This window comes from Verticillium dahliae, genomic scaffold (assembly GCF_000150675.1).
Source record: "Verticillium dahliae VdLs.17 supercont1.25 genomic scaffold, whole genome shotgun sequence".
NCBI lineage: Eukaryota > Fungi > Ascomycota > Sordariomycetes > Glomerellales > Plectosphaerellaceae > Verticillium > Verticillium dahliae.
In genome coordinates this window covers 237,095-261,859 of record NW_009276932.1, presented here as the reverse complement: position 1 = coordinate 261,859, position 24,765 = coordinate 237,095, and the positions used below count along the sequence as shown (strand labels likewise).

General features: G+C 56.8%; 10 protein-coding genes across 10 annotated transcripts in view; 4 read left to right on the top strand and 6 right to left on the bottom strand.

Annotated features, from left to right (window-relative positions):
• Window positions 1–2,579: 2,579 nt before the first annotated feature.
• Window positions 2,580–4,026, top strand: VDAG_09315 (transcription initiation factor TFIID subunit 6; the record flags this gene model as incomplete). Its single annotated transcript, XM_009655617.1, has 5 exons — window positions 2,580–2,976; window positions 3,032–3,107; window positions 3,190–3,310; window positions 3,359–3,462; window positions 3,540–4,026. The coding sequence occupies 5 exons, from the start codon at window positions 2,580–2,582 to the stop codon at window positions 4,024–4,026; spliced, it is 1,185 nt and encodes a 394-aa protein (XP_009653912.1).
• A 350-nt stretch (window positions 4,027–4,376) lies between these two features.
• VDAG_09314 (succinate dehydrogenase cytochrome b560 subunit) lies at window positions 4,377–5,201 on the bottom strand (the record flags this gene model as incomplete). The annotated part of the gene is made up of 3 exons (XM_009655616.1): window positions 5,082–5,201; window positions 4,896–4,965; window positions 4,377–4,821 (listed from the first exon to the last, which is right to left on the bottom strand). Exons 1-3 carry the CDS (start codon window positions 5,119–5,121, stop codon window positions 4,377–4,379), a joined length of 555 nt encoding a protein of 184 aa, XP_009653911.1. The 5' UTR covers window positions 5,122–5,201.
• A 727-nt stretch (window positions 5,202–5,928) lies between these two features.
• On the bottom strand, window positions 5,929–7,288 carry VDAG_09313 (alpha-ketoglutarate-dependent sulfonate dioxygenase; the record flags this gene model as incomplete). Its single annotated transcript, XM_009655615.1, has 3 exons — window positions 5,929–6,497; window positions 6,592–6,927; window positions 7,012–7,288. 3 exons carry the CDS (start codon window positions 7,286–7,288, stop codon window positions 5,929–5,931), a joined length of 1,182 nt encoding a protein of 393 aa, XP_009653910.1.
• Window positions 7,289–7,571: 283 nt separating this feature from the next.
• Window positions 7,572–8,039, bottom strand: VDAG_09312 (uncharacterized protein; the record flags this gene model as incomplete). The annotated part of the gene is made up of 1 exon (XM_009655614.1): window positions 7,572–8,039. One exon carries the CDS (start codon window positions 8,037–8,039, stop codon window positions 7,572–7,574), a length of 468 nt encoding a protein of 155 aa, XP_009653909.1.
• A 114-nt stretch (window positions 8,040–8,153) lies between these two features.
• Window positions 8,154–9,377, bottom strand: VDAG_09311 (uncharacterized protein; the record flags this gene model as incomplete). The annotated part of the gene is made up of 2 exons (XM_009655613.1): window positions 8,154–8,871; window positions 8,926–9,377. 2 exons carry the CDS (start codon window positions 9,375–9,377, stop codon window positions 8,154–8,156), a joined length of 1,170 nt encoding a protein of 389 aa, XP_009653908.1.
• Window positions 9,378–11,722: 2,345 nt separating this feature from the next.
• VDAG_09310 (ATP-dependent RNA helicase FAL1) lies at window positions 11,723–13,148 on the bottom strand (the record flags this gene model as incomplete). Its single annotated transcript, XM_009655612.1, has 3 exons — window positions 11,723–11,778; window positions 11,924–12,964; window positions 13,043–13,148. The coding sequence occupies 3 exons, from the start codon at window positions 13,146–13,148 to the stop codon at window positions 11,723–11,725; spliced, it is 1,203 nt and encodes a 400-aa protein (XP_009653907.1).
• A 534-nt stretch (window positions 13,149–13,682) lies between these two features.
• VDAG_09309 (splicing factor 3A subunit 3) lies at window positions 13,683–15,185 on the top strand (the record flags this gene model as incomplete). Its single annotated transcript, XM_009655611.1, has 1 exon — window positions 13,683–15,185. One exon carries the CDS (start codon window positions 13,683–13,685, stop codon window positions 15,183–15,185), a length of 1,503 nt encoding a protein of 500 aa, XP_009653906.1.
• Window positions 15,186–15,520: 335 nt separating this feature from the next.
• Window positions 15,521–16,555, top strand: VDAG_09308 (GIY-YIG catalytic domain containing protein; the record flags this gene model as incomplete). Its single annotated transcript, XM_009655610.1, has 2 exons — window positions 15,521–15,756; window positions 15,817–16,555. The coding sequence occupies 2 exons, from the start codon at window positions 15,521–15,523 to the stop codon at window positions 16,553–16,555; spliced, it is 975 nt and encodes a 324-aa protein (XP_009653905.1).
• A 2,086-nt stretch (window positions 16,556–18,641) lies between these two features.
• On the top strand, window positions 18,642–23,998 carry VDAG_09307 (histone demethylase JARID1A; the record flags this gene model as incomplete). Its single annotated transcript, XM_009655609.1, has 5 exons — window positions 18,642–19,052; window positions 19,103–19,151; window positions 19,209–20,161; window positions 20,219–22,773; window positions 22,825–23,998. 5 exons carry the CDS (start codon window positions 18,642–18,644, stop codon window positions 23,996–23,998), a joined length of 5,142 nt encoding a protein of 1,713 aa, XP_009653904.1.
• Window positions 23,999–24,323: 325 nt separating this feature from the next.
• The window catches only part of VDAG_09306 (2OG-Fe(II) oxygenase), a gene marked incomplete at both ends in the record, with an annotated part of 1,131 nt that continues 689 nt past the window's right edge, over window positions 24,324–24,765 (bottom strand). The window contains one exon of the mRNA XM_009655608.1: window positions 24,324–24,665. Within this exon, the coding sequence (XP_009653903.1) occupies window positions 24,324–24,665 (342 nt within the window). The remainder of the gene's footprint in view (window positions 24,666–24,765) is intronic.

Sequence of the window (24,765 nt, the reverse complement as noted above, 5' to 3'; positions counted from 1 at the left end):
TTCAGCCAGCTGTCTCTGAGGGGGTGGAAGATGCCGTAATAGACACCATTCAAGGGGCTGAAGATGCTGTGGAAGACACGATCCCCGTGCCAGACACCATTCAAGTGACTGAAGAGGCTATTGAAGACACTATCGAAGTAGCTCGGAGCCCTGAATCAACACCTCAACACACACCAGCTGATCAAAGTTCAGCTGAAGACGAGACAGAGACTGTGGAGGCCCGACCATCAGTGGCACCAGCCCCACAGCCGTCGCCATCAACACAAATCCAAGGCACTCGAAGGAGCGCTAGAGACAGAAAGCCGTCACAGTTCAAAGACGGCACCCCCACCGACCAGGCTCTAGGAGCCCGCCGCAGCAAGAAAATGCCTCCATCATCACATTTGACCGTGGAATACTCATTCTTTCACACTCAGACTCCATCGAACAAGAAACCGCTTCTCCGAACAGATATGCCCGCGGAGCCAAGATCCTGGAAGGAGATGCTTCATTCTGATCACAAAAAGCAGTGGCTAGAAGCAAGCGTCCAGGAGGTCAACACCATTGAAAATATGGACACAATCGAGCAAGTCCCCTTCGAATCGGTCGACCAGGAAATACACAAGGTTCTCGGGTTGACCTGGGTCTGGAAATACAAGGTTGACTCCACCGGCTACGTGACCAAGTTCAAGGCCAGGCTCTGCGTACGAGGAGACCAACAGCCCAAGAATGAGATGGAAACATACGCGTCGACACTGGCAGCCAAGACGTTCAGAACGTTGATGGCCATCTGTGCAGAGTTTGACCTAGACACGCACCAGTTGGATGCCGTCAACGCCTTTCCAAATGCACACCTCGACGAGACAGTCTACGTCTGGGCCCCTCAGGGCTGGGATCTCATGCAGGAGATGCAACAGAAGAAGGGCGCTCCACAGAGGCGCACGATTTTCAAGCTGAAGAGAGCTTTGTACGGTTTGCGCCGATCACCGCTTCTCTGGCACAAGCTGCTGTCCGAGGCTATGCGGAAGATCGGCCTCGTGGCTCTCGAGGAAGATAACTGTGTCTTCATGGGCAGAGGCATGATCATGTTCTTCTACGTTGACGACATCATCCTCATGAACCGCAAAGAGGATCGCCAAGCGGCCGAAGAGCTGAAGAGCCAGCTCAAGTCTCTGTTCGAGATGCGAGAACTTGGCGAGGTCAGATGGTTCTTAGGCATCAGAGTGGTCAGAGATCGTAGCCAGCGCAAGCTCTGGCTGTCTCTGGAGAACTACATCACTGAAAAGATGAAGGACCTCAACCTCCAGCCATCCACCAGAGGTCATTTGACGCCTCTATCAACAGACCCAGCACCTGCTCCAAAGGATTACGAAGCCTCTGCTGAATCCATTCAACTATACCAACGCAAAATTGGTTCCATCAATTACGCAGCAACCACAACACGACCTGATGTGGCCAAAGCTGCCTCAAGACTTGCGGAGTCTCTGCTCAGGCCGACAGAACTCCATCACCTTGCAGCAGACCACTGTCTCCGCTACCTCTATCGCACAAGGACTCTCTCGCTGTCCTACGGAGGATCAGGAGACCATTCTACATCGCTGTATTGTGCGAGCGACGCATCATTCGGCGATGATCCCATCACCAGATTTAGCTCACAAGGATACACCACCATGCTCTTTGGAGGTCCAATTGACTGGAAAGCTACAAAGCAGCGATCCGTGGTCACTTCTAGCACCGAAGCTGAGCTGGTGGCCCTCAGTGTCGCAGCGAGGAACTACCTTGCCACTCTTCGTCTGATCAAGGAGCTTCAGCTACGTTTTCATGGCAAGGTTCCGATCCAGATGTTCTGTGATAACCGCCAAACGCTGCTGTTACTCACTAGTGAGAGGCCTCAAGCCACTACGAAGCTCAAGCATGTTGACATCCATCGTCTTTGGATCCGACAAACAGTCAGACAGGGGAAGATATCCGTGGACTGGATGAGCACTGACAAGATAGTGAGCGATGGGCTTACAAAGATTCTCCCGACTCAGAAGCATCAGAACTTCGTGAAGCTTCTGCAGATGGAGTGCGTACCAGCGGTCCACCAGTGAACAGCTTGCTCAATTTCGCCCACCTCTCCTAACACTTACACACATCCTTATTTGCTTCACAAGCACGATTTCCTTCATCTGCCCTGAGAACGCCAACTGTTCCAAAGGCACCAAATTCTCTACCAAAAGCCGCCAACAGGCATCTGCCTGATCTTTCGTGGTTCAGATGGTCAGAGAGAGGCTCGCCTACCCATCTGAGGGGGTGTGTTGCCGATCAGGCAAGGTTCTGTTCTGTGACCCAGGAGTACTTTCATCTCCCAAATGTGGAGTCCTCATTTGATGCATTTGTTCTGTCGTTATCGCCCCGGTAAGACTCCTTACCGATGCTGGATCTGACCAATTACCTTCGTTTGGACTTCTGGAAGTCTCCTTTTGTACCTTAACAACAATCAATCCACTTTGTTCAATTCCGTGGTGACAACTCCGAACTCCAATCCGTCGCGACTTGACATGCCAGCTTCACCCCCCGTGTAACTGCAAAAGCCAGGCATTATCAACGCCGCTGCGATGGCCCAACCCGCGCAGCCCGAAACGAAGCTCCTCTGGAATCCAGAGAATGTGAAGGACGTCGCCGAGTCCGTTGGAATTTCTTCTCTGAACGAAGATGCTCTCCGCGTTCTAACGCAAGATGCTGAGTACCGCATCGGCCAGGTCGTGATTGAGGCCCTCCGCTTCATGCGCGCGGCGCGCCGCACCACCCTTACTGTCGGCGATATAGCACAAGCCCTTCGCGTTCTTGATGTCGAACCCCTCTACGGATACGAATCAACGCGCCCGCTACGCTATGGAGAGGCAAGCCTCGGTCCCGGCCAGCCACTTTACTACTTGGAGGATGAAGAGGTCGACTTCGAGAAGCTGATCAACGCGCCCCTGCCCAAGGTGCCGCGCGACATGAGCTTCACTGGTAGGTGGGCCAGCTGAAGTTTTCCCATGCTCCCGCTAACGCTTCAATCCCCCAGCCCACTGGCTCGCCATTGAGGGTGTTCAGCCGTCCATCCCCCAGAACCCGACGACCGCCGAGTCTCGCAGCCAGGAGTTGCTACCGAAAGGGCCTGGGGGCTAACCCCGCCATGGCCGCTCTTGCGGGGCAACGACAACGTCTCGCTCCGACCGACAGTCAACACATCATCTCCAAGGAGCTCGGTTCTCTACTTTGGAGAAGGTCCAAAACGCTCTCCTCGACGACAACCCAGACGACGAGGTGGGCCGGCTCCGCCATGCCGCTCTCGCCTCCGTCCGTACGGACCCTAGGCCTGCACAGCTGATCCCCTACTATATCAACATAGTCGCGAAACCAGGTGACCCACCGGCTCGACGACGTCTTCACCCTCCGACGCGTCAAGGAGCTCACAGAGGCTCTCATTGAGAACACAAACCTGTTACTCGACCCGTACGCCAACGCCATCGCTGCGCCCGTCCTCACCTGCCTGCTCGGCCGCAAGCTGGGCGCCGACGACGCCACGAAAGGACCAGTACGAGCTCGCGCGAGTTCTCGGCCTCGCTCCTCGGCAAGATTGCCCTGCGCTACGCCGCCTCCAACCACCTCCTCCGCCCCAAACTCGTCCGCACGTGTCTCAAGTTCTTCATGGACCCGGACAAGCTGCCGGCCGCGCACTACGGCGCCATCACAGGGCTCGCGGCGGCCGGCGGGCCCGAGGCCGTGCGCGTGCTCGTGCTCAAGTACCTCCGGGCGTACAGCGACGAGGTCCTGCAGCGGCTCAAGGACAAGGGCGAGGGGCTCGACTTCGAGCTGCTCGTGGGCGGCATCGTCCGGGCGATCGCGACGCTCGTGGCCGATGACAGGGCTCGGGCGAACGGCGTCAACGGCGGGCCGGCGGCAACGCAGACGGCCGAGCTGAAGGAATTCATCGGGCCCATCCTCGGCGAAAGGATCGCCGGCTTGGGGAACAAGAGGCTCGTGGAGCAGGTGCTCGAGGCGCGGACGATCCAGTAGCCGGGTGAGAGGTGGGTGTTCACGGGTGCGACACTAGAGTGACGACGAAGACGGGTCGGCGCAAAATGGCGTTACGGTTGGTAAAAACGGACGGCATGGTCATGGTATACAAAGTCGAAGAAATAATTTCTATAGCACACATTGGCCCGCGGTTCTGGGGGACCCCCTCTTCCCCCGCGGCGACTGCATTATTGATATCGTCGCCTCCTTTCCTCAACGCTCCGTCTCTGATGTGCGTGCAGCTGTTCATCTCGAGTCTTCTGCTTCCTCCTCCTCTTCACCGCTCCTCCACTCTCTCAGTCTCGTCTGCATGCCAGCCCCCCCCGGTTCCGTCCTCATGCCGGGGTAATCTACAGCAGGAAAGCAGTGTACAGTCCAGCGACGAGACTGGAGCCCCAGACGATCCATCCGTACTGGGCGATCTGCTTCTTCGCGAAGCCGAGGCCGAGGTCGTAGGTCAGATGCCTGACGCCGTTGATGCAGTGGAACATGAAGGGCCATGCGACGAGGAACTTGATGCCACCCTTGACGGCCAGAGGCAGGGCACCGAAGGCGGCGGCGACGGTGGCGGACTCGATGTGCCAGCCGAGCAGGGGCGCGGCGACGTAGGCGCCAAGGTAGACGTAGAGAGCGGCGGAGAGGCCGCCGCCGGTGAAACGGGTCCAGATGGAGGCGCCGAACCAGGTCTGGTCCATGCGGTAGGCAGTCAGGTGAGGAGAGGTCGGGCGCTGGAGGCGCTGGGCGGCGAGGATGGACTGGCCCTCGGCGGGCGTCAGCTTGGCGGTGCCGACGGGGCTGCACGTGTCGAGGTTAGGAGGATGCTGTTCAATGGCGAGCAGAGGGGGAGAGAGAGGATGAAAGGCACGCACCGGATCTGAGAGGTAGAGAGAGCCAGCCTAGGGGCCTGGGTAGTGAAGAAGGTGCTGGGCGCGGCCACAGCTGGCGGAAGAGGTTAGCTCGACATTCGTAAGGCTCTTTCGGGGTGGCTTCAATGAGGCTGCTCGCGATGCTACAAGTGTGGCCATTGATTCGGGAGGGGGGGGTAGGGAACGCACCTCGGCGCGCGGCCGACACTCCCACCCTTTGCGCAATCATCTTGTCGAGAAATCGGGGTATCGTGGACGACTGTAATTGATCGGTCGAGGGCGTTGGTAGGCGGAGCAGTCGCGTGTATCAATCGATGACAGGCAAGCAATCACTAGCAAAGTGTTGATGTCAACCGCGCAGCTCTCGAAATCCAGCGGAATGCCCTCGGTTCCTCGGCAGCCGGGGCCAATCACCTGCCATGACTTCCTAATCCAAGGGGTCCACCCGTCCTCTGCAAAGCACGTGATTCGAGTCACGTGCTGCTTCTGCAGACACGCGCACAGGCCATCTTGCAATCCGCATCAAAGTCGCGATTTTTTGCTCCAGCTTCGCTTTTGCTTTCCTCTTTCCCTCCTCAGATAGAAATGGCCACCCGCCAACAGCACAGCTAACGGGCTTCGGCCTGATGAACTTACGTTGTCGGTACGTCTTTGGACGAAGGGTGCGCCAAAGATAAATATTGGGAAGGATCCTTCGTTGATCTCGGGGCCCGAAGCAACCAACCGGACTCCGTTTCTTTTCTGTGATCTACATATCCAGCTTGACAGTGTTTTGTTGAACGTGCTCGCATGTCTCTCATCACCCTTGTCGGAGGGCCGACTACAGCCTCACATCGCGTTGTGAGGGTCCGCCAGATGAGCCAGGTCTGGCGATGTCATACCTTGTTCAGTCATAAGCGTGGCTCAAAAAATTTGCCTTGTACATATACATGGCACCACGAGTTGAGACGATCTTGTTTGTACGTTCTGTCCGTGTACTGCATACCGTATTCATTCAGACATGTTACGAAAGGAAAGCCATAACCCCGTAGCAACATCACTGCTCCGCCTCCTTCTGCCCAGCAGCAGCAAGCACTTCCGCCTTGATGGCTTCCCTGCGGCTGGTGCTCCGGGGGTCGAAATAAGGCCTCTCGCCCAAGCTCACGGCCCTCGACCCTTGCCTCTCTCCGAGGTTCTCAAACAGGTAATCCGGCGTGGCGGCGTGGTACACCGACCGGTTGTCCCAGATGGCCACGTCGTTGACGTCCCTCCACTTGAACCGCACCTGCAGGTCGTGGTTCTCGACAATGAGCTGCACGAACCACGCGAGGAAGTGCTTCGACTCGTCGTCCGAGAGCCCGTTGATCTTCTGCACGTGGTGGCCGACGGCGAAGACGCTCTTCCAGCCAGTGACGGGGTTCGTGCGGATGACGGGGTGGATCGCCTCGAGCAGCTCGCCGACGTTCTCGGGCGCGCCGCGCTCGGCGCTGTAGATCTTGAAGCCGTTCTTGTCGGCCGCCTCGTTGAACCCGGGCTGCGCGTACGTCGCCGTCAGGCTGTCGAGGAAACCCTGCAGGGGCGTCGAGATGCGGTCGTAGACTTCGTAGCCTGAAGCCCAAAGCGTGTCTGGCCGTACGTCAGCGATGGTCTTCGTCCAAGATATTGGCTCCATGATCTATGAGGGTTGAACGGAACTAAGGGGGAAAAAATGGGAGCTCACCACCGCCCGTCTCGGGCAACTGCGTAAGTCGGAGCAGGGCATAATCGCTCGGAATGGGCTCGAACGTGATGTCCGAGTGCCATTGCGACCTCTGGCTCTGCTTCTTGTTGTAGTTCAGGAAGCGATGCAGGTACAGCCTCTTGGCCTGCTCGCTCGAGATGACGCTGATCTCGTCGTCCTTGTCATCGCCGCGGCCTGCGTTGTTGATCGGGTGGATATGCAGCTTCGATGTCGACGGCTTGCCCGAGAGCTCGCCCAGACGCTGGACAAGCTCTTTCTGGAGATCATTCGTCACGTCGTCCTGCTTGCGGAAAAAGACGACACCGCGTTGCGAGACTGTGTGTCACGAGTTAGCCTCAACGTGGATGCTGAGATAGAGAGAGAGAGAGAAGGAAGACTTGCCTGTAATGGCCAGGTCACGGATGAGATCGTCAGAGTTGGGTGCCCTCAGCAGCTCGGCCAGGTTTACGTTGACGTACTCCCGACCAATGACGGGCGTCACCTCGATGTGCTCGTACTTGTCGAGGGCACCGCTGAGCTTCAGGGGTTCGCGGTGGTCAGTCCGCAGCTCGGGCAGCGGCTCCTCTGTCTGCTCCAAGGCGGGTGCAGCAGGCTTCTCGCTGATGGCCAGCTTCTTCACCTGGATATCATCGACTTCAATCTTGGCCGGGGCTGTCTCTGTGGCTGAGGGTGCCATCTTTGCGGTTGCTCGAAGGAGAAATATTGGATGTGTTTGAAAATGTCTTGACTACCTTATCTTCAATGCTGTCTATCCAGGCCATTCACACTCTCTCTTCAAATGGGTATCGCTTCATTTATGCTTGGTATGCCTTGACCCCTCACTCAACACTTTCCCCCTCCCACACATCGATGATCCTCTCAATCATCTCCAAATGACCGCGTAGCATTACGTGATCGACCGCATGTATTCTGCCACTTGCATCATTCAACCGCTTCAAGCGGCGATCCAATCAATAACACTACACGACGCCAGCCTCGGCCGCGACAGTTGTTGCATTGGGTTGATAATCACGCCGAAATGATAGCTTTCTGCCAAACGCTGCGACATCGCTCCCCCGATTTGCAATGATGACATTTGCGAGGCTGATAAGGAGTCGAGCCAAGAAGTGGTTGCCCGCATGTTGAGATTGACCATCCCCCGCGAATGCGGTTGCTGGATCAATGACACGGCGTGCATTCGTGTCGACACGACGCGGGGATATCGGTGGTGCCATTTTGGCAGCGATCACGACGGGAGAATGAATCCCCGACCCCCACGTGGTGAGAACCATTGAGCATGCGCCGCGGTACACCAGCCGATCTTTGCCTTCGGTTGTCGGACGGCTGTCGGGGATTTTGGTCCGTGGGCGCGCGTACTCGACGCCGGGACCGGGACGATGGAGGCTGCGGGCTCCGGGTCGTTGTGGGCCGATATCAGGATCAGCCATGATGGAGAAATCCTCGCCCTGTGTTTCGTCACCCTCCGGCTCTTGCTGGAGTCCAGGGTTCGTTCTTTGGGGGCTCTCGAGACCTTTCGTGTCTCGGGGCAGGAGGGCCAGTCTTCAAATCCATCCGTGCATGCTCGTTCTTGCATGGCCATATCCTTGCAAGACTTCATGAGAAAGACGGCCCTCCCGCAAATAGGTAATTTCTGGCACCGCAATAATCTCTTCGCTTTCTCGCCCCTCCATCAAGCCGCTGCGTGACGTCGGTGACTTGAGTGGCCACTCGGGTGTCATCGCTCGTGGCGGCAACGACTGCATGGGCCAGCTAGACGGTCTCGAGCTGCTCGGCCTCGAAGACGACCCCCTTCCGTCGTGCATGCTCCCGTCTCTCTCAAGATCCACCAGATGGTAGCTGTTGTTGCTTCCAAACCGGCCGTCTCCGTCGCCTGGCGCAAAGATGGGCAGCTGAAAGTGGTTGTCGCCCTCGTCGGTGGTGTCGTATTTGAAGTCACTCGTGTGGACTGAACTGACAAAGGAGTAGCGGGGAGGTCGAATATGTCGCGTGATCTGAGTGCCGATGGTGAGAGGCCTGTCGTAGCGTGGTACGGGATATGTCATGGGGCTCTCCGGTGGCCGAGAGGACAGCAAAAAGGGAAACCATTGCACAAGCAAAGGCTTGATGGTCGTGAGGCAGGCGCAAACGATGGCCGTGTGCACTTCGATGCAGTTCAAGTTGGCGATCGGGACGGCGGTCCACGTAACGTCCATGAAGAAGTACAACGGGTCTTTGTGCTTCAACAGATTCGTCAGGCGAACGACAGAGATGACACAGACGCTGAGAAGCCATGTTAGCGATTACTCGTCAAGAGGCAAGCGGGATCTTTCCTACCCAAACGCAAGGAGAAAAACAAAATATAGGCTGTACTTCTGACGCCTGGGCAGTCGAAGCTTGAAGAGTATGGGAAGGGGTAAAAGGAAAATCAAAAGATCGGTAGCCATATTGAGGCCGGCGTTGGCCCAGAAGACGCTGAAACTGTGACAGAATGACGGTTTCTTCTCGACGACCCATATGGAATCAAGAGGAACGCAGGTCGTTAGGATGCTTGCGATGATCCACGTATGGGAGATGACGACGATCGCAAGCAGCATCTTGCTCAGAAGTTGGACTCCCTGGTACGAGAATATCCTGATGTAAAGACAGAGAATGGAGACTTTGGTCGAGAAGAGGCTAGCGGTGTACAGGAGGCTCGCGGCGAGCCCGGCTTTGAGGTAATCACTGAAGCTGTCGCTGACATAGTAGAAATGACGGCCCAAGCCCTGACTGAGTTCTGATACGATCATTAGCAATGGAGGGAAACGCAGGGCCGGCCGACTGACGAGTTATCATGGTGGCGCTCGTTCCCAGACCGAGAACAAGGGAGAGAAGAATGAGCCAGTCGTCCAGGTGGACTGCGCGCAGTATCCTGGCCCTCGTGTAGAACCGCAGGCCAACTAACAGCGCAGCAACGACTCCTGTGACGACCGCCACCGGGGCTACGGACTGCCCTCTGAAGTGGTCAGGCCCGGGAGTCGGGCCCGCCAACCAGGAAGGAATGGCGGTTGTATTGGTGGTATCATATACTCCATCATAATTTTGAATGCCCTCATCTTTCGAAGTCCCATCGATCGGAGTCGGTAGCATCCTCGAAGACCGGAGGTCAGGCTTTTGGCGGTTGTTGCTTCGTGGTGGGCGGGACGTCAGGGCATCTTCATCATGGCGGCCATTAAGAAGAGTATGAGTAAGGCCAGCTTGAAGACAGAAGACCGATACGATACGGTCGGTGAAAGCAAGTCAGATTCGACAGCGACCTCTGGGCAGACATCGACGTAAAACGGGCCAGTATCAAAGAACAAGGGCCTTCGAGGGACGACCTGGGCATGCGGTGTATTATTATCATTCTCCCTGTCGGTCCCAGCAGGTCGCAAACCCCCAAGGCCCAACAGCGCGGTGCCCAAGGGTAACAGCGGGCCGCCCTCGGCCGCTGCGCCCAAACGCTAATGATCGATCCGTGGCAACAAGAGCGGCATTGAGAAAAGAAATACCGGGAAAAGGACCTTCACGCCTCAGGAGCTGAAGATCCAGAACTGATGGACGGGCGAATACCAGGATCGCAGCGGCGCCACCAGCCTGCGAGATGTGATCAGCCGACTGGCGGAAGAAGCATGTCCACCCTCAGGGGTCGGTTGGGACGCTTGGACGCGAGCTTAGCACACCAAAAGAAAGATCCCTGCTCGTGTTCGGTTGGGACGTGGTTGCTTCACCCCCCTCGGAGATGTTGCACTCTATTGTTGCATCAAGGGAACAGCCTGGGAGTTTTTGTTGGCCGGCAGGCAGGTGCTACGCGAAGGCTGGAGGGATGTCTCCCTGATTGCGTCTGCCATGGCTTATTTGTTCAAGTTCTGTGGACTCGCGATCGAGAAGTGTAGCCACGTTGTGGTAGTCTACCGACGCCACGGAAAGGGCCCGGCGGACTCCCGAGGTTATTGATCTTTCCCAGTAGCCGCCGGTTCCGTGCTGACGAAAACGTTCATCTTGGCGCTGGTGACCTGAGTGCTACGTATACTGAAGGTGAGACCTGAAAACACATGCTGGTGAGACCATCGCGTGATGGCTCTGAATCTGGCCTGGCAGATTTGCTTTGGTGTATGTACCTTGGCTTTGGGCGATGCCTTATCCATGGCACGTTGCCAACTCTGCAGGGTCGGCCACTAACCAGGGTGTGTGGTTCATTGTATGGTGATACAACGTTCAAGGGTGAGAGTGACGAGACAATGACGGATGTCGATGGAAATACGGCCGCGTGTCACGTAATATTGTGTTGAGGATTCCGCGGCAGTTGCATGATGGAGGTTTGACTTCTTGGTAATAAGGTACTAAAAGCTTCCGAAGCAGTGGATACTGCACTGAGGACCTAGGCCGGGCGCCTTGCGGTAAGTTAAGGTACCCAGGTAGGTCTCTTAGTGAGTTTAGGTCCTGTGGGGGAAGGTGAGCGCCTTACGACGCAGTGGACTTGGGGGCAGGCAGCAGCCCGAAATGGGCCAACGGTACCTGGAAATCCCGCCATCGCTCACGATGCATCCCTGGCAGATCAAGGCACTGGAAATGCCAGTCTACCGTACCTCCTCGTACCTCAGCTTCCAAGCCGAGTGGCCTGGCTCAAGCTTCTGAGATTACCAAAGCTCACCGTGGAGTTGCACGCATCCTGGTCACCGGCGAGCCGGAAGACAGGGATCTCGTCTCCCCGGGCCCAAACTACAGACTACCATTAACGCGTTTTGCACCCGTCTCGTCACTATTGAGTGAAGAAAGCGGTGTTTGCCGCCGTTTGGCCAAAGTCAAATCATCAATTAACACACTATCACATTTCGAAATCGAGCGCATCGAACACGCAGCTCCAATCAGGCCCGGTGTGGACCCCCCCGAAGCCCCTTGACGGCTCTGGATTGCGATGCGTGTTGCGCTGGGTGCCTCCTGCTGTCATGATTTTGTTTGGTGCAATCTTGTTTTCCCCCTGGCCTATGATGCGAATCTGTCAGCATTGGGTCTTTCGCATGGCTATTGTAATAAGGGTCGCATGGCTGCACTTACTTCATGTTGGCCAGGGCCCCCTTCCTCCACTGCTCCTGGCCGGCGTCTTCCGGCCGGCCTAGTCTTCTTTTCTGGCTTTGCGCGATGCTATCCGCAGACGCCTAACGCCGGTAGCTGTAAATGACAGACCACATGGCAGGATCAAGAAATGAGATCGGCCACGTTCATGGGCATCTCGTCGATCTGAGTCGAGTAGTACACTGGGCCATGGTTAGTCAATGAGCTCGCGTTGCGCTTTCGAAAGAAAGGGTTTACTTACACTCAATATCACGCAGGATACGCACATCCTCGCTGGTAACAAAGTTGATGGCGACACCCTTGCGACCAAAGCGGCCGCTACGACCAATACGGTGGATGTAGTTCTCGCGGTTGCTCGGCAGATCGTAGTTGATGACCAAGCTGACCTGCTGCACGTCGATACCACGTGCCCAAACATCAGTCGAGATGAGCACACGGCTGTTGCCCTGGCGGAAGTCCTGCATAATGCTGTCGCGCTCCTTCTGCGGCATGTCGCCGTGCATGCTGCTCACGGTAAAGTTGGCCTCGCGCATCTTGTCCGTCAGCCAGTCGACCTTGCGGCGCGTGTTGCAGAAGATGACGGCCTGTGTGATGGTCAGGGTATCGTAAAGATCGCAAAGGGTGTCGAACTTCCAGTCCTCCTTCTCGACAGCGATGAAGTACTGCTTGAGACCCTCAAGGGTCAGCTCGTCACGCTTGACAAGAATGCGCACAGGGTCGGTCATGAACTTGGTGGTCATGTCGAGGACGTCATACGGCAGCGTGGCGCTGACGACGACGACCTGGGTGGCGGGCGGGAGGTAGCGATACACGTCGTAGATCTGCTCCCGGAAACCGCGGTTGAGCAGCTCGTCGGCCTCGTCGAGAACGAGCATTTTAATGTGACGGGTGCGCAGGTGGCGGCGACGGATCATGTCGGCGACGCGACCGGGTGTGCCAGACACGATGTGTTGACCATAGTCCAGCTTGCGAATGTCCTCGCCAACGTTGGTGCCGCCGATGCAGGCATGGCACTGAACATTCATGTAGTCGCCGAGAGCCATGACGACGGACTGGATCTGGGTCGCAAGTTCGCGCGTAGGAGACAGGACGAGGGCTTGCGATTCGCGGACGGCCGTGTCGATGACCTGGAGCATGCTGATCGAGAAGGTAGCAGTCTTACCCGTGCCGGACTGGGCTTGGGCGATGGTGTCGCGGCCCTTGCAGACCTGGACAATGGCGCGAGACTGGACGGCCGAGGGAGATTCGTAACCATAGGCATAGATGCCGCGGAGAAGATTCTCTGGGGGGACGCATTTTTAGCAGGTTGCCTGGAAGAGCTTGATGTGCTCCTGGCGAGGGGCATTGACAGTCGGCTTACCCTTGAGAGACATCGACTCGAACGTGGGATGGACAGTCACCTCCTTGGAGGTAGAAAATTCCATCCTCTCCTCCGCCTTCCTATCGATGCCGCTTCCTTCAGCCATGGTGATGTTCGTTGTTGCGTCTTGGGGGGTTGGGTGTGATGAGGTTGTTGAACGCAGAGCGCAAGACTGGATGGAACGCGATTGCTTGATCAAGGCCGACAACCAGGGCTCCACCCAAAATTTTGGATTGGGAAGAAGCGCACGGGCCAGTTCATGAGTGTCACTGCTGCATGTTGACCCTGATACCCAAGCATCACTTTTGAGAAGGTTCAGACAAACAAGAGTGATGTGACTTACACATGGGCTTGCTTGGCTGATAATGACGAGGAAGCTTCTCTCTCTGAATCTTTCAAAATTATCTTTATCTTCATGAATGAGCTCTGAGGTTGCGCATGCCGGCTTTCCAGGCTACTTCAGAGCACCCTCGGCCGGAAATTCAGATGCGCCGGTGCTAAACCTTGTCCACTGGGCCCTCCTAGGTACCTGTCGGGGGGCGCGCTGCCAGCAACTTCTCCGCTACTGGTAGCCTCGAATTTTTGAGGCGCGTTACAACACCACTCACAGCCTTGCACCCAGCACGCAACCGACGACACCATGGTTTTGGAGGAGCAGCGATACATCCACGAGGACCTCGAGCGGCTCGAACAGGGCATCTCCGAACGGATTGATGAGGAACCGAAGCACATTCGCGACCGATTGAACCGCGACCATGAAGTCGCCCAGTTGCTGGACCAGATCCAGGCGCAATCTTCCAAGCTCCTCGATTTCTACCGCGACACCGACGGTCACCTCTCCCGGGAAATCCAGCAACTCAGCACTGGCGACCCCTTTGAGCAGTTTTATAACCAGCTGAAAGGCGTTCGCGATCACCATGCCAAATACCCCAACGAACAGGCGGAGAACTTGGAAGCTCGGTATCGGGCGACAAAGGCCGGCGATGCGCCCATGCCCTACATTGTCGACTCACTGTTCTCTGGTGAAGAGGGGTTTGGGCGCTTCTTCGATCTCTATACGTCCCACGAGGCCTATCTCAACCTGCCCAACGTCAAGCGCTTGACGTACCTGCAGTACCTGGAGGTCTTTGACAACTTTGCGCCAGGGTCCGGTGGCCTGAAACGAGGCGATAAACTGACAGATCAATACTTCAAATACGTCGGTGACTTGTCAGCGTACCTTGAATCCTTCATGAGACGGACACGACCTCTGGAAAACCTCGACAAGGTCTTCGCAGGCTTCGAGACGGACTTTGAAGCGGCTTGGGAAAAGGACGAGATCCCTGGATGGAAAAACGAGGGCGCTGCAAACGGCGCAAACACGACCAGCACGCCCGATGCGATATGGTGCGAAGACTGCGAAAAGGAGTTCAAGAATGAAAACGTCCACAAAGCACACTTGGCAGGAAGGAAACACATCAAGGCCGCAGCAGCGCGACAAGCGCGGCAGGCAGACGGGGAGGAAATCACAAACGGCAACGGAGCCAAGATCTCGGCAACGCGGTTGAAGGAGCGCGCCGTGGCCGAGCGAGAATACAGAGTGAAGCGCCTGGCGGCGGCCATGAGCACGGAACGAGACGACACCCGTGTCAACGTCGAGCGCAAGCAGGGCATGACGGAGCGTGAGCGCCAGCAGGAGCTCGACAACCTGATGAGCCTGTCCGGCGGCGACCAGCAGGAGCGCACAGAGGACCAAGACGGCGAGGACGACGACGGCGAGGAAAAGATTTACAACCCGCTGAAGCTGCCCCTCTCGTGGGATGGCAAGCCGATTCCCTACTGGCTGTACAGGCTGCACGGCCTCGGTGTCGAGTTCCCATGTGAGATCTGCGGCAACTTCGTCTACATGGGCAGGAGGGCGTTCGACAAGCACTTTAATGAAGCGCGGCACGTTCACGGCCTGCGGTGCCTCGGCATCACGAATACGAGTTTGTTCCGCGACATCACTAGCATCGAGCAAGCGACGAATCTGTGGGAGAAAATCCAGCGCGAAGCCAAGAAAAACAAGGTGGATGACGGCAGCATCGTGCAGATGGAGGACGGCGAGGGCAATGTCATGCCCGAGAAGGTATACTATGATTTGCAGAAGCAGGGCTTGTTGTAACTGAGCAGTGGCTTCGTGGACTGGACTGGGGGTGTATCATAGATGAGTATAATGCAGGCTTATCCTACAAACAGGAGGCGTTCGAGCCAGATATGAATGTGTCCCATGTCAAAAAGGGGAAACTAGGTTGCACAAGACAAATCGTTGAAGCTCGCCACGAAGTTTGAGCACCTGCAGATTGCTGCTGTGGGCTGTACGCGCCTAGCATTTCAGGTGACGTGAGGACGCGACCCAGAGGGACACTTTCGCCCCGCCAACGATGACCACACCAACCTCGCCCCCCATCACTTCACCCAACACAGGCACAGCAGGATGAGCTGAACTCGCTTGCCGCGATGGCAGTCCTTTCCAGGCCGATTCCCGCGCTTTACACCGTCTACATCCTGCGCTCCACCGTCCGCCACGCCTCCCTCTACATCGGCTCGACCCCCAATCCGCCGCGCCGCCTCAAGCAGCACAATGGTCTCGCGCGCGGCGGCGCTGCCCGCACGTCGCGCAGCAGCCTGCGACCGTGGGAAATGATCGCCATCGTCTCCGGCTTCCCCAGCATGATTGCCGCTCTGAAATTCGAGTGCGTCCCTTCCTCTCTCTGTCTCTAACCCCCTAGCCGCAAAGCTGACAGGCCACGTAGGTGGGCGCTGACGAACCCGCACCTCTCACTGCACATCCCGAGCGAGTCGCGCATCTCGCGCGCCGCGGGCGTCAAGAAGAATGGACACCCCAAGCGTCCGCGGCCCGGCATCACGTCCATCATGTCGAACCTGCACCTGCTGCTGCGCGTGCCGAGCTTCGAGCGGTGGCCGTTGAAGCTGCACTTTTTCGTCAAGACGGCGCACAAGGCGTGGAATGACAGCTGTGCCGCTGCTGAGAAGCCGGTCAGGAAGGGCCTTCAGATCCTGACGGACTTTGGGCCTGGCGGAACCATGGCGACGGACGCCGAGGCGGCTGGCGAAGCTGGAGAGTCGTCGACGGCAGCTCCCGGCACAGAAGAGAACTGGGGCGTCCATGCGCTGCCTCTCGACCACGCGCCGATGAAGGATTTCGTCGAAAAGGGACGGTCCATTGTCACGTTTGAGAGGGAGGGCGCGTGTGTCGTTTGCAAAGAACCATTGGAGCATGGCAGGGGATTACACGTCATTTGCTCGAACGGCAGCTGCGAGGGCGCGGGACACTTGTCCTGCTGGAGCCGCCATCTTCTGGCCCAGGAGAGCAGCGAGGAAGCTGTTTTGCCCGTGGCGGGGCCGTGCCCGTGCTGCAGGAGTGAGGTCCGGTGGGATGACTTGATGAGGGAACTGTCGCTGCGAGTCAGGGGCGAGGGCGAGGTGGACAAGCTTCTGAAGGTCAAGAAGAAGCGTCAAGCGAAGACATGATACCCAGATAGCATAAGTATGAAACACATGAACGTTGACCGACCAGCGAGCTATGGCTTCTCTTTCACCAATATACGATGCATTACCCACCTACCTAGGTAGGCTACGGCACACGCTTGTATCACTTCTGCTCATGCCTCCTTGGTACGTCGAACCATAAACTCCAAAACGATCATGACTCAGCCCACCATACACACTTCCCTCGGTCAAGCCGCCCGATCGGGTCGTCCACTGAAAGGGAGTGGGCAGGCAAGGCAGGCTAAGAGAAATGGGGCTGGCCGCCAACGTCATGCATGTTCGATTGGTTCGTCGGTGTACCACTAGTGTTCACCCCCTGCTCCGATGGCGCTGGATATCAGATTTTGGAGTGGAGGCCCGGCAGGAAAAAGCATGCGAGGGGCGTGACCTTGCTTGGGGCGGGGGGGCGTTCGCTGGTCTGACCGCTGAGAATCCACGACAATTGGAGGTTTGTCGCAGCGACATTCCAGGGCATATGGGTCCTGTTCGATTGGCGAAGATTTCGCCCCCCCAGAGAAGCAGCACTTGAGGAAACGGCTGTGCTTCTTTGCTTTGATTATGCAAGAAGAAACAGACGCACGTCTGGTATATCACCTTTGCTATCGCCCTTAGGTCAAGATTGTTATTGTGTGGATGGCGCGGCTCGCTACGGCTCGCTTCTCAAAAGAAGGTAAGGGAACAAAAAAAAAAAAAAAAAAAAAAAAAAAGGGCGTCGCGTGGTTGAGATTGCTTCCATCAATCAATCAAACGCAATGCGCATGGTTGCGCGCGAAATAATCGATTATACAGGCCAGCGAGAGAGAGCCATGCAAAGCGCGTTGAAACAAATGACCATCGCATCATTCAATGCATCGCCCAAGACACCTCGCCGTCGATTGACCCAGGCCGAAGCGACGGATCGAGTCATGCCTGTGGTCGAAGACTGGCGACTTGACGTTCCAGGCGGACCCACATGCAGTTGGATTTTGCAACCTCAGATCCGGGTGCGGGCGGTCCTTGGGTCCCTGGTCGCCCCTTCCGTTCCGTTCTTCTCGCTCTCCCTCGCACTTGCCTCACTCCGCAACAGCCTCCGAGGACTTGCGAGTACACTGCTGCGCACCCTGAACCCAGCCTGTTGGTCGGTACTTTTCGGTACCCACCCATAAGACACTTGCCTCTTCTGCCTGCCACCTTGCTTGCACCTACTCTCTTCACACATGTACACCTGCCGCTGGCCCTGCGCTCGCCAGGGAAAGGCACGTCCGTTTCGTGCCTACCTTACCTCACCTTAGGTAGGTACCTTGGGCAGGTAGGCAGCTAGTAGGTAGGTAGACTGGGATATGCTGCCATGCCCCCATCTGCCGGGGGCCTGTTCGTTGCCCTCGGCTTTTGCCAGTCTTTCTGTCCGTCCATCTGTCTAACCCATTTCCTCGCCTGATGCACCTGCCCATCTCACGTCGGCGCTTTCACTCCACCCTGCTCTCCCACCATTCCGTTCCCTTGTGCTGTCAATGTCGTGACCTTTTTCCTCCTGCACCTCCCACCTCGATTGTCACTACACCCAAACTTGGCCGTGCATGACTCGCCCTCGTCCTTGATCCGGTGGTGCTCATAGCGATTTTGTCTTCTGCGCCAGAGTTCCCACCCTGCGTGACATCCCAACGTCCTGACATCCTCCACGCTGCACGTTCTGTCGAGGAACAACAGGTTAGTTTCTAGTTGTCCCGAGTACCGCTGCGATTTCCTTGGGGGCTGGCGAACCCGCCATTGTCCGCCGCCCACTCGAGCCTTTTGCTAAGCTTTACCCGCACACCCAGATAACTTTCCCACCCTTCCGACCTGACAATAACCCTTTCAGCTCTCCACCTCCATCCCTCGCCCCTCGGACGACCCAAGGGCTCCTTTCCCGCGTGACCTTGAATTCGGCGACGTGACGATTTCGACCTCCCTACCATGCGACAACTCAGTTGAACACTCGATAGCCGCACGCATGACCACCGTCTAACCTGCCTTGTCTCCCGATCTCTCTGCGACTCGGTTGTCCGGCGATCGACCTCAAACTCCCTTCCAGCCACCCCACACAATCGCAATGGTTTCTGCGCCGACCATTGGCAATGTCGCTGCTGGAGGCAATGCAAGCGCGCCTACGAGCTCGCGAGCGTCTCCAGCTGTCGGTGCCGGCAAGACGAAGGCCGGCCAGGTCAACTCTAACGGATACCACCCGACGAACCCTCAGATCCCCCTGAGCTCCATGACGAGCCTGCCACTCGACTTGTCGTCGGTCGAGCGACGCGGTCAGCCGACGGCTGCGAAAGAGCCGATGAAGAAGAAGAACCGACCACACGGACTCGAGGAGGCGCCGACGTACTGTCCGACCGAAGAGGAATGGAAGGACCCTTTCGAATACATTCGAAAAATCACGCCCGAGGCCAAGCAATTCGGCCTATGCAAGATTATTCCTCCCGACTCGTGGAATCCCGAGTTCGCCATCGACACAGAAGTACGTCGCGTTGCTCACACCGGGGAGACGACTGCTGACCAGCCTTGTAGCGGTTTCACTTTAGGACACGCAAGCAGGAGTTGAACTCGGTCGAAGGAAGTATGCGCCCTCCCAAGGCACGCACACCCAACGGGCTCCATCGACTGACTTTTGCAGGCACACGCGCCAACATGTCTTACCTCGATGCGCTCGCCAAGTTCCACAAACAGCAGGGTAACAACCTGCACCGTTTACCATATGTTGACAAGAAACCACTTGACCTCTATCGGCTAAAGAAGGCTGTGGAGGCGCGTGGCGGCTTTGAAAAGGTGTGCAAGGGAAAGAAGTGGGCTGAAATCGGCCGTGATCTCGGATACAGCGGCAAAATCATGTCTTCATTGTCGACATCGCTCAAAAACTCGTACCAAAAATGGCTCTGCCCGTACGAGGATTACCTCCGAGTGGCCAAGCCCGGCGTTCACCAGCAGCTCGAGCTCGAAAACGGCGGACCTTATACCCCGAGTCCATCAGGCACGCCACTCAAGCCATCCAATGTCAACACACCGTCCAGCGCCAGAGCCGAGTCGCCTGCGCGGCAAGCCTCTGATGCGCTCCAAGCAACACTCAACACGAAGAAAGAGGCTGATCGTGACACACCCATGTCCGACACACCACTAGCACCACAAAGTCAACCTGTCTCATCTGGTTTCAAGGCAATCAACACAGGGGGCTTCACGGCGGTAAACTCGGGCTTCACCAGCGTTAACCGCCAGTCCAATGCCGATGCGACGAGCACTCCTCCGCGAGCATTTGGCACCCCCATCAACTCAGCGAAGAATACCCCCGAGTACCGTCCGTCGGGCCTAGGGCCGGCAACGAATCTCAAGCGTCAGATGAGCTCCGACAGTCTCAAATCCGCCAAGCGGGACCCGGTCGAGCCCAAGGAAGACGCCGATGGTGCCAACAGCAGGCGCAGCAAGCGTCTCAAGAAGGACGCCGTGCCCACAGTGGCCGGCTCTCACATGTCTCTGTTCCGACCGTCTGGGCCCAGACCTCCACGCGATGAGAACTCAACGCCTGGGGAGAAATGTGAGACTTGTGGCAAGGCCGATGAGGCGGGTCCTCTGCACGTATGCGAATCGTGTGATCACGCTTACCACGGCTCATGTTTGGACCCCCCATTGAAGCAAAAAGTCGACCCCGAATGGAACTGTCCGCGCTGTCTGGTAGGCGATGGACAGTATGGATTTGAAGAGGGCGGTCTTTATTCGCTTCGTCAGTTCCAACAAAAGGCTGCCGACTTCAAACAAGGGTTCTTCGAACGAAAGATGCCGTACGATTCGGTCCTCAAGTGCCACCGACCAGTTACCGAGGAGGATGTTGAAACCGAGTTCTGGCGCCTAGTTGCAGACATGGAAGAGACGGTCGAGGTCGAGTATGGCGCCGACATCCACTGTACGACACATGGCTCTGGCTTCCCAACCGTCGAGAAGCATCCAAAGAACCCATACTCAACCGATCCTTGGAACCTGAACCTCTTGCCACTACATCCTGAGAGTTTGTTTAGGCATATCAAGTCCGACATCTCGGGCATGACGGTTCCCTGGGTCTACGTGGGCATGATTTTCTCAACCTTCTGCTGGCACAACGAAGATCACTACGCGTACTCGGCCAACTACCAACACTTCGGCGCAACGAAGACGTGGTATGGCATTCCCGGGGAAGACGCGGAAAAGTTTGAGGCGGCGATGAGAGAGGCTGTGCCTGAGCTGTTCGAGACACAGCCGGATTTGCTCTTTCAGCTCGTCACACTTCTGACTCCGGAGCAACTCAAGAAGGCTGGCGTCAGGGTCTTCGCATTGGACCAGAGAGCCGGACAATTTGTCATTACTTTCCCCCAGGCATATCACGCTGGCTTTAACCACGGCTTCAACTTCAACGAGGCCGTCAACTTTGCCCCCTGCGACTGGGAGCCGTTTGGTCTTTCCGGCGTGAACAGGCTTCGCGACTTCAGAAAGCAGCCATGCTTTTCGCACGACGCACTTCTCTGGACGGCAGCCGAGGGAACAGCAACAAACGGCCTGACCATCCAGACGGCAAAATGGCTAGCGCCAGCACTTGAGCGCATCCACGAGCGTGAGCTTGCAGCTCGAGCAGACTTTATTTCGAAACATGTTCAGTCGCAGGGGCACAAGTGCAGTCTCACGGGCGCCAACAACAGTGACTGCCCGCTTGCGTTTGAGATTGAGGAAGCTGACCTGCCTTTAGAGGATGACTACCTCTGCTCTTACTGCAAGGCGTTCAGCTATCTATCTCGCTTCAAGTGCACCAAGACGGGCAAGATTCTTTGCCTGCTGCATGCCGGCCAACATGCGTGCTGCGACGTACCCGAGTCCCAGCGCTATCTTGGTGAGCAACACGTGCTCCTGTATCGCAGGGCCGAAGATGTTATCGCCGCAACCTTCGCCAAGGTGTTGGAGAAGGCACACACACCTGAGGCCTGGGAGGAGAAGTACGACAAGATGCTCGAGGAAGAGGCGACACCGTCCCTCAAGTCTTTGCGTGCTCTCCTTCACGAGGGCGAACGCATTCCCTACGATCTCGTTTCGCTGCCTTTACTGCGGGAATTCGTCGATCGATGTAATGAGTGGGTCGAAGAGGCAACAAATTACACTGTGCGCAAGCAGCAGAACCGGCGCAAGAGCGACAAGGGCCTGACGAATCGTAAGAGTTCCGTTGCGGACCAGAAGGAAAGAGATGCGCGCGATGTGAGCAACATCTACCGCCTGCTTCAAGAAGCGGAACACATTGGGTTCGACTGCCCTGAGATCCTTCAACTGCGCGAGCGAGCCGACGGCATCGAAACGTTCCAGAAGAACGCAAACAAGGCGTTGGAGCACTTGCACACAGCCACGGCAGAAGTCATTGAGGAGCTCCTCGAAGAGGGCCGCGCTTTCAATGTTGACATCCCCGAGGTTGGCCGACTGTCGCGTATCCTTGATCAGCTGAACTGGAACGACAAGGCGCGCCGGAGCCGCAGCGTTGTCCTCAATTTGAACGAGGTCAAAGAGCTCATCGAAGAGGGCCAGCGTCTGGAGATACCATCCTACAACGACCATCTTACCTACTATCTTGACCAGATGCATGCCGGGCAGGTATGGGAGAAGAAGGCGCGCGAACTCATCTATGCGGAGGCTGTGCACTACGCCCAGTTGGAGGCCCTTTCCACGCAGGTCACGGTCAATTCGCTGCCAGTCTCTCAGGAGACCCTTGCAGCTGTGGATGCCATTCTGCACAAGCAACGGGAAGCCCACCGCCAGATCCTGGACTTGACCGAGAGATCGCGTCATCCCGACATTCGCAAGCGACCCAAATACACTGAAGTGGCTGAAATCATGCGAAAGCTGGAAGACCTCAACTCGAAGCCCAACGGTACGTTGGATCTCGGCCGCGAGCAAAAGCGTCACGAGGACTGGATGCGTGAGGGCAAGAAGCTATTCGGCAAGACAAACGCCCCTCTGCATATTCTCAAGAGTCACATGGAATATGTTCTCGAGCGCAATCAGGATTGCTTCGACATTGTCAACGACAAGCCGCGGACTCCAGCCGAACCCGCATCGCGAGAAGCAAGCCCGGAAGGGAGGGCCAGCCGTTTCGAAGATTCTCGTGTGCGCGAAGTGTTTTGCATCTGTCGCAAGGTCGAGGCCGGCATGATGATCGAGTGCGAATTGTGTCATGAGTGGTAAGTGTTCTATCGTCATCGCGGCAAGTCTAATGTGGCTAATGAACTCAGGTACCATGGAAAGTGTCTCAAGATTGCTCGCGGCAAGGTCAAGGACGAGGACAAGTATACCTGCCCCATCTGCGATTGGCGTCTAAAGGTTCCGCGAGATGCCGCCCGGCCAAAGCTCGAGGATTTGCTTGCGTGGTCCGACAAGATTAGCAACCTTCCCTTCCAGCCGGAAGAGGAAGAAGTTCTGCAACAAATCATTGACAACGCGCAAGAATTCCGCAACCATGTCGCGGGCATTTGCAACCCGCTTGTGTCGACCAAATCAGAAGCAGACACGCAGCGATTCTACCTCCGCAAGATTGAGGGCGCCGAGATCCTCCTCGCCTACGAAACAAACTTTTTCAGACAGGAACTGCACAAGTGGTGCCCCGTCGCCCCGAACCCGCCGCCCGTACTGGAGGTGTCTAAGAGCACGCGCAAGCCACGCCCTACGAAATTGCAGAAGCTGCTGGCCCAATACGGCGTTGATGACCCAGAAGACCTTCCCGAGAACATGAAGCAGAAGGCCGCGAGCTTGATACGCAAAGCACAAAATGCCGAGGCTGCTGCTAATGCCCACGCAGCCGGTGTTGCGGCGTCGGCAGCCGGGGCACTGGTCCCCCCTGGGTCAGCCATGCATCCAATGTTTGGCCATAAATCACACCAATCGTCCGCCACACCACCGAGCATTTCCAATGGCGAACGTGTCGGAGGCAGCCGGCATTCGACAACAAGCAAGGACGATGCCATGGATATCGATAGCGGACCAACGCTACACCCAGGCCTCTTCATGCCCAACGGAAACGGAGGTCCACAGCTGGTCCATGACAACTCATCCATGTCGCTGGAGGATCGACTCAACAACGGCCAGGAGGACGGCCTCAACCTGCTTGATCCGGGCCAGAGGAGTAAGGCTCTCGAGATCCTAGGCAGGACGGATGTCGGGCGCAAGAGGGCCGAGGAAATGTACGGTCCAGGGGTTTGGAACGAGAACAAGGGTCTTCGACAGAGTCCAGCCACGGGTGCAACAGGAGGACCCCAAGATGAGCGCGCTGTGGATAAAATGTTCGAAGACCTGACGAACCACGACGATGACGGGCGCAAGGGCAGGGAGCCATTCGACGGCTTTGTACCGACAGCGGAGAGCTTTGAAAACGAGCGCAACGGGATGGACGCGCTGCTAGACGGCGAGTAGCACGGGTGTCAAAAGAGGTGAAATTAATGTTCCGGGACTGAGTGGTTTGAGAGTTTGTCTTGGCGTTGCCTGGTCACATTATTGGAAGGGGGTGTTGAACTGGTAGAACGGCGCTGCCTGGCCTTGTTGTTTGTTGTATGATAATGGGCACAACCGGGACGGCGTGGTTTGATTCAAATTACCTTGGTTTCTGTTTCGAAGTAGCTATGCAAGATATCTGTAGCATTGGAATCACTATTCACCAGCACTTCGATTGCACCTTGAGGTATTTCAGTCCTTTGTTGATTTCGTTTCTACATCGTTGTTACCACGTGTCGCTCTGGCCTCAGTTTGCATCTTCGTCATCTGCATCCGTCTTGTGCATGGCCTGGGCCCTCTTCTTCACCCACGCGTCACATCCAATATCCTCATATCTCGGCTCCTCGCCGTCCTTTAGGCAGCTCTTGATGACAGCACAGCTCTCGTGCAGCCCGAAGCCGAAAAAGAAGGGCATACTGATCCTCTCCCTGCCGCTGCGGTTCACAGCCCGATGGACCGTGCTCACGTACAGGTCGTTGGTGATGCGCTGCAGGTAGTCGGCAATGTTGACGACAAAGGTGCCCGGCACCGGCGACGCGCGGATCCACTGCCCCTCGCGGTTGAGCACCTGCAGCCCGCCGACGTCGTCCTGCCACAGCATGGTGAACAGCTGGAAATCCGTGTGCGAGCCGATGGAGACCTCGGCCGGGCCGTCGCCCTCGTCCGCGGAGGCCGAGGGCAGGGACGGG